This window comes from Macadamia integrifolia, chromosome 12 (genome assembly GCF_013358625.1).
Source record: "Macadamia integrifolia cultivar HAES 741 chromosome 12, SCU_Mint_v3, whole genome shotgun sequence".
In the NCBI taxonomy this organism is placed as follows: Eukaryota; Viridiplantae; Streptophyta; class Magnoliopsida; order Proteales; family Proteaceae; genus Macadamia; species Macadamia integrifolia.
Window position 1 is genome coordinate 21,489,444 of NC_056568.1, and position 8,296 is coordinate 21,497,739.

At 35.8% G+C, this 8,296-nt stretch overlaps 1 protein-coding gene across 1 annotated transcript in view; it reads left to right on the plus strand.

Moving 5' to 3' along the window:
* Positions 1–3,310: 3,310 nt before the first annotated feature.
* Positions 3,311–8,296, plus strand: part of LOC122058456 — an 18,137-nt gene continuing 13,151 nt past the window's right edge. Inside the window, exons 1-4 of the mRNA XM_042621148.1 lie at positions 3,311–3,622; positions 4,903–4,961; positions 5,495–5,597; positions 6,722–6,831. Of these exons, the coding sequence (XP_042477082.1) occupies positions 3,424–3,622; positions 4,903–4,961; positions 5,495–5,597; positions 6,722–6,831 (471 nt within the window). The 5' untranslated portion in view covers positions 3,311–3,423. The remainder of the gene's footprint in view (positions 3,623–4,902; positions 4,962–5,494; positions 5,598–6,721; positions 6,832–8,296) is intronic.

The window sequence follows — 8,296 nt, forward strand, 5'->3', positions numbered from 1 at the left end:
TCTAGCCTGATGAAACCTTTGCAATCTTCCCTTACTGTTTTGGGAGGCCTACGCCCCATAGAAACTATCTACTTGAGATTGTCCGTCAGCATGTAGGTCTTGACATAAGGTTTGAATTTTACCTCGTCTAGAGTGGCATCTCACTGATGCCTCGAGCCCCCCTAAAGAAGGCCTTCTTTGCCCTCTACCTAAGCGGTTCAGGAAAGGCCCAAAGCCAATCTTAAGGAATAGTAAAAATTTCAAAGGGTCTTTCTATCCAAGTACTCCGCATCTTCACAGGCATATCTATTTCACTGAGCCTCTTTTGGTGATAGTACCCATATCATTAGGCCTTTCGTGCAGATGGAAACTTACCCCACAAGGAATTTCTTTAGGACCATTATAGTTACCATCATCGTTCACTGGGGATTTAGTCTTCGGCTTCCCTATCATCGAGTCACCAAATTTCTTGTTACGGCACTGAACAGACATCAAACACATGCATGGTCTTAATCAAATCGAATCCAAATTGAATAAAACCTAAACCAACGTTAACCATACTCAACATGAAAAACCAAAACCAAGTCAATAATAAGAAACCGATAATCATAAGAAACCTTTTTTCTTTTTCTCATAATTTATATATACATATACATGTTAAAAAGAACCAAAACCGGGCTGAAACTTAAACCAATCCAATAAGAAAAACCCATAAGAACCTAAAATCTAACAAAATTTGATTTTGAATTCATCACTCTCACATTAAGACCAATTCAACCGGAAACCCAAAGCGGGCTGAACCGTCCAATGACACCCCCCTACTAATACGGTATGCAATTTCGCGTTTTCATAACCCTATGGTGGGACCCACACCGTGCGGGATTCTAACCCAGTCATAGGGGGACACTTGCAACCTATGACGCAAGCGAATGAAGTCAGATAGTCGTGAGTCTTTGTGGATCAGAAGATGTGAAGAGTTAATTTAAAAGAATTTGATTGCTATACAACTGGGACCCACTTTGACCAATCCCCACTCGTATATTGGGAATCGTCAGACTTTACGTAAAATGCATGAAGTGCCGATACGTATCTTTATCCGTACAATTCTGTTGTTAACTCTAAGAACAACGGTAGCTGATAACTTGTTATAGTAGTTAGTGCAACAGGTCATCAAATCGATTCTCTTACGTCATCCGGTGAATTTTCATCTTTTATTTTTATTTTTATTTATTTATTTATTTTCGCAAATTCCATGGGTGAAGATTAAACATAAGGCCCAAACGCCCAGTTTACTCAGTGGAAGAAAAGTTGTGGGATATCAGAGGGAGTGGGGCCCATATAAGTGAGAGGAAAAGGAAAAGGAAAAGGAAAAGGAAATATGAAAATTCAATTATTGTGGGCTCCACGTTAAATGAATAACCATTTGTTTTCCCTTTCTTTCTTCCTTCCTTTCGTGTTCTTCTCTTCTTTTCTTCTCCACCTCCATGAAGAAAACTGACCCTAAGAATAAAGCCGCAGCAACACGCCTCCGCCAACGAATCAGATGATGTTGTTGAGCCATAGGGTTAATCTCATCCAACTTCTACCAAGGTCATTGCAGACTTCTATATAAACAATAATTGAATAGTTTGTTTAATAATAATAAACGAGATTGGGATCTAGATTTGGTCCAATTAACTAAATAGAACGTTATTAGGATTGGCACCTTTGATACTAATATTGATACAGACCTATCCTGATTACAACCTTAATTTCAACAATGACTTTTGTCACACTTAGGAAACCCAGGAGTTATAGAGTACCAATTCAAAGTCCAATCCAGATTCCAGAATCCAAATGAGTTAAAAGTGGACAATATAATGCACTAGTTAGCAATGATGCCTTACTCAAAACGGGAAACAAATAAATATGCAGTTGTCCATTAACGACAACAAAAATGGTCTTAAAAGAGAGAAACACAGAACAAGATCCCTATATCCAACTTTGATGCTTCAAAATCAAGCAAAAGAATCAAAGAAAAAATGGGAGAGAAATCTAGAGCCATGGAATCGGTTAGATGGAAGGGTAGTGATGGTAACGGGAGCTTCATCGAGGCTAGGCGGCAATTCTACTTCAATCTCACCATGACAGGCTACAACATCATCGTTGCTCATACGAAGAAACAGAACCAAAAATCGTAAAATTTTTTGGAAGGGTAGGGTGGGGTGGGAGAGTTCACCTGCCACGTTAGCTGAATTACCAAAACAATTGTCTATCCAAACAACTATAGATTTTGGGATTTATGGAAAATGTCATATTATCCCACCATTTTTTTATATTTTCCACTTTTCTTTATCAAACAAACATGGCATAACAAAAAAGAACTTTGCATAGGAGCATAAGCTTACAACAACATCTATGCCCCTTGTTGAAGAGGAAAGAGATAGACATAGGGAACGTTGGCATAGCGTATGCCTTGGACAAAAACCATTTTCTTAATAGAACGGTCCCTAATCACGTGCTTACTACACCAGTGCATAGGCCAATGGGAAGGTAGACAGAAACATTGATCACTCAGGGGTAGGGTATCCATTTCACTCTCCCTGTGTCTTGGTGTAGAGGTCGCAGCTAGGGACCGTTCCCTTTCCTATGTAAATAAGTAGATGGTTTCTAAAAGGCAGTGTAATCGTTGTGTCAATGGGAATGCACACAAAAGCACCAAACAAGGGGTTGGATTTTCACTTATCATGACCGATGGTGCAGCCATTTCACATCCACTCTATATAGTTAGAGGGGCCACATTGTCTTTTCTTTTTCCTATATATTAATAAAAAAGGGTGTTACCTATCCTTATGGCTTATGCATCAACACATGGACTAATACGAGAGCATGTGGGAACATCAACCACACAAAAGACCACCCTTCTGACACTTACACATAGACATAGAGGGGGCGAAATAACCACCCCCACCTTCATAAAAATGGAAATCTCACCCTTTGTTGATGTGTGCTTTCCTATTGACCTCAGTGCTGACACAGGGTCAAGCTATTTATCAGGAAACTTTTATTTATTTATTTATTCTTTATGAATTTATCGGGTAACCCTTTTCAGTTTCCATTGATATAATATATTTTTTCTGATTAAAAATGGAAAAAAATCTTGGTGGTAATTTTTTTTTTTGTTTGGTACATTCTAAGCATGCGAGTAAAAAAAAAGTTAACTCCGCATGCTTAGAAACGTGGAGTCTTCGACTTCTCAATGTCCAAGTGGGAGTGGAAGTCTAGTAGGAGTCAAATTCTTTGCAGGAATTTAATTAATTTTAAAAGTAGGGTAAAGTAAAAGAAAATCTTGTGCGGTCTAATCTGCTTCCGGAGAGAGAGAGAGAGAGAGAGTCATCGTTCTTTGGTCTTCCCTCCACTTTCTCTTTTTTTCCATTTTATTTAAAAATAAATAAAATTTCATCCATGCGAGTTGCGATCAGAATCATGGCTCAGATTCCGATACTGAAATCTGGTGTCCTTCTCTCTTATTTACTGTTCATCTCTTCTCTTCTGGTTCACTGTTCTTCCTCCGAAGGGGAAGCTGGTTCCAATACCTTTACGGTGTCAAGCTTCCGCTACTCAGAAATCAAAATCAAGCCCTCTGAATGGCGTTACATAAGAGGTCAATCTGTATTCTTAATTCTCCTTTTATATCAATTTTAGTACTTTGATTCACCTGCTCGTTGACTTGTTTTTTTATTTTTATTTTTCTTTTTCTTACTAGAGATTAGTTGAAGAGAAGCGACGTTTTTGGTTAACAACTTCTTGTCTACTTTCTAAGACTCCTATGCTTGTGTGTGTGTGTAGCTTAGGAAGATAGGAAAGTAAATTGGGTAGTTACTTTGGTTGTTGTAAGAGGATGAATAGTGGAAAAATCAAAAGCCCTAGGGAACTGAAATTTTCGTATTTTTGAATGAAGTTATTCGAACCGTTCTCACTTTTTAATGCTTTTGTTATTACTAGTTCTTTATTACAGTTGAACTGATGGAAAGAAATTTTACTAACTATCAGAGACTATTATTTACAAGTAATTTTATAATTGTGAACCCAGTTTGGTTAATCGAAACATTATTAGCCTTAAGATGTTATTTGTTTATAAAATATTGATTATGAGAGAGGGGGGGGGGAATCTAAGAACAATGATATTAGTTTCTCTTTGATAAGTGAATGATACCGTGAAGAAAATTTATTAAATTTCAAAGTATAGTAGTTTTCATGACAGCTTAATGAAGTTAAATGATAATATTATGGGATTTGGTAATTGAACAAATGATATTATAATGTAGTAAAAATTATTAAATGTTTGTGTTACATGTAGCAGTAAAGAGGTTGCATAATTGAGAAAGATAAATATTGGGAAAATTCTAGGAACAGATTGTATTCCAATTGAGGTGTGTTACTGCGTGAGAGGTGGTGGATCAACCCTGTTGGTAAAAGTCATTTTGAAGATCATTAGCACTAAAGAATGCTAGATGAATAGAGGAAAAGGTGGTCTATCTCTAAGTGAACTTTAGAAAATTGGTAGAATCACTAACATAATTAATTTAACCTGTAGATGCTGCATTTCTTTTAATATTTATTAGCTTTGTGGCATGCCTGCATCATCTGTCCATTACTAGTATTTTTGTAATTTTTTTGTCCTAATTTCACCATAGAATTTTCTTACTTTAAAGTTATTTAATTACTAATGCCACATAATCAGGTAGGTATTTAGAAACCTTTTTCCCCAATAGGTGATTAGACACAGTAGTAATCCATTTGTAGGACTCCACACTCTGTGGGTAGAGAAATAGGATTTTGGAATCACAAGTTGTAATAAGATTTTTGTACTTTCCTTTCCCCAACCCAATAATCATGTTATATCTTACTAGTCCTGTTTTTTCTTCCTTGGACTTGCTTCAGTTGATCTGCCGCCTTGGTTCTCTTCAATGTCCATCTCATTAAAGACAGATGTAGATATTGTAAGTATGATTACCTTCCTCATAAAATCCCAGAAATTATCCAATTCGTAGATAGTTGTCTGAATTTTAAGTATGTTTTGTTGAACTTTAATTTCTTCAGATGCTGGTTACATTTTCTAAATGTGACCATCATACAATATACACTTACCAGTCTTAACTCAATATTGAAACGACTGGATGACCTGCTAATTGGAAATGCATCAACATCAGATTGAGCCACTGAATCAGCCGGTTGAACTGGCTGAACTGGTCAACATGGCCAGTTAAGCTTCTGGACTTAACCAAGTAATAAATCTTTTATGTTCTTTTTCATTTGAGGTCTACTTAATGTCATTGGGCTTACTGAAGTTAGTTTACTGGTTCAATCATGTCAGACTCACACCACTGACTTGTTAAGGTGATAGTGATTAGGTTAGTTATATGTGTTGAAATGTGTTGCGTTTAAGTCTGAAAGGTAAATGATCCCGTATCAGGTTTATAGATTTCTTCTTTTGGTTTTTGTTGTTTTTTCTCATTATCTGTCATGTGTGCAGGATAGAGGGACTATAAAAAGGCTGCCTAAGAATACACTACCCTTAATATGTATCCGAGACCGCAGTCTCCCTCTTCCAGATATTTCGGACTCTTCTTTGGAAGGTTTGGACAACACACCTTAATGGATATTACTATTTCAGTTGTAAATTGTGTGTCCTGCTTGACCAAGTTTGTCAAGTGTTGGAGGAGTGTAATTTTGATGAGTTGAGCCTAACGTTATGACTGAATGTTTTAGCAAAATTAAAATAGGGAATTTCAAACCTATCAAGGGTAAAGCTTGTACTGTTTTCAGAAAATAATCGGGATACAATAGTTTCTCCTTTTTGCATAGTTTTGATATACATTTGCCCCTCCCAGAGCCTGCAGAAGTGGGAGCCTCGTGCCCTGGGTTGCTGTTTTTTTATGTTTGCACTTCTTGTATGATTATTCTTGGGTACTGTTTTATGATGCAACTTTTTTTATTACTAAATAAATGGTATGCAATTTTGTTGGGGTACTTATGATGTGGTTTCTTGGTTATTTAAATCAACATTACATGAAACATAAATTTTGAACCTTTCACATGGATAACAAAATTTTGAACTAGTTGAACTACTATTTAATATCAATTAGTGGACTGAATTACCTTTAACCCATACTATTTTACATTATGTATATTGGGCTTGTTAGTATGGAATCTTGATGCCTTCAAATAGGATCTCTCTTGATGGTGGTAAAAACCAAACCAAAGTGGTTTATAGTATGGGAAAAACCACCACTAAAACATCTGTAAGGAGCTTGTTGTATGGTGTAAATTTTTTCTTAATGAATTTAACACGTTTCTAAGTTATCCTTTTGGCAGATTGAGCATGCTCAGAAACATTTCAGAAGCATCTCAATGACTAGTACCTTGGGAGTTGGGACTGTACCTTGGCCTATCACAGGAAAAAAAAAGCTAAAATGCCCTAGTCCCAGTTCCTTGGATGGTCTTCGACTCCCTACGATTTCAACTTTTGAATGCTTCCATATTCAGTTTCCATAAACGATATAAAAAGTCCCTCAAGAGGTTGTAATTTGTGTTGTGAACTTGTGATAGAAATGGCGTTTTTGGTTTATAAATTGTCCATTTATACTCAAGTTCTTAGTGCCATAAGTGCTTTTCCCCACACCAATTTTCTTTCTTCTTTTTCTGGTGGCCTAATCACCTGATGATTCAAGCAGCTAATGAGAATCTATTATTTTGGCAGCTTTAGATACTTTCTCCAATATATCTAAAGGAGGCATGCGAATACATACAAGTGAGGTGCAGTGCCACCTTTTGGAGAAAAATATAACAGTGACATTGACAAATGAGCAGGTTCGTATTAAAGCAAAAAACAGAGCTGTTATGATAACATGTGAAAAGCCAGATACTTCTTAAATGCAAACTAGAATAATTGTGATATAAAGCTGCCAATGAGAATAAGGTCGAATGACTGGCATTTGTTTCCAATATATATGAATCCTTTCACTACAGAAAAACGAGCTAGTAACGGGAGTAGGTCAACTAAATATGAGGGGGTCTCTACCAACTAAAATGCTCGTGCAAAATTTATTTGACAAAAGCTCTCATAGTCTGATGAGGACCATTGAATTCAAAGAATTCATTCAAGTACGTTGTGAAAAAGTACGTATAGAAACAACATATTGAAATCTATAAATAGAAAAAGAACGAGGATATGAAGAAGGAAATTCAGATAAATGGTACCCAAAATGCAGATATTAGAAATATTTCTTGCACTCTGTACAGGCCTCTTCAATGCTGTACACTATCTAGTAGTAAATAACTCAGGGAAATTGATCAGAAAATTTTGATCCCAGACTGGTTACACATCCATCTTGGACTGATATAGGAGAGCCTATACTTTGAGATTTTAGGACTGAGCTATGAGGGAATCATGGAGGGAAGGGTCTTCTATGATAGGATGAAGAGATCAAAGAGATTCAGGTTTAAATAGATTGAGGAATTGGCGAAAAAGGAATATATAAACTTATGATTTTAGATAAAATTTAGGATTTAGAGAAAGTAATGCTAGGGTTAAGAAATGGAACAGAATATGACTGAAGATTTTAAGAATGAATCTAAACTGCTTTGGTAATGTTAACTGTACCCATGAATAGTATTGTTTGAGAAGGATAAGAAGAAGAAGATATGGAAGAGAAGGATGGTAGGAAAACCTACCTAGTTTTTCATGTTTTCAGCTCCAAGCTTCTAAGGAGAAACTCAATTTCTAGTTCATATTCTCTTAGCTTAAATACAACATAAATCAAAACCCTTCTTTATAAAGATCCAGTTAAACCCAATTTGCACTTGGATTCCCAAAATGACTTCCAGACTTCAATTCTCAGGTAATTTATGACTCAAAGCCAGAAAATTCCCAAAAATAGTAAATTGATACTTACTAAGCAGCCATTTCATATTGTATTATAAACTGTAAAATTGGCCTTGATAAAAATAATAAATCACAATTCATAAAACTAGTAACATTTATTATAATTATTATTAAATTTAGAAAACATATTTCCTAAGAAAAGTATATTAATATCAAATCCTAAATATCCCCTAAAAAAATTGCTGCATTAATCCTGTGAAACGATAGTCATCCCCAATTTTGACAAGTGACAATAGCCAATCAATGAGCCTAAAATAACCGAATCCTTAGCCTGGAAATGCTCCTTAGGGAAAGGCTCTGTTTGATGCCAAATGGTCTAAACTGCTAATTAGCAAAAAGAAGCCTGGCCTCTCCCCTTTCTGTTTTCTTTTTCTTTTTTTTTTTTTTTTT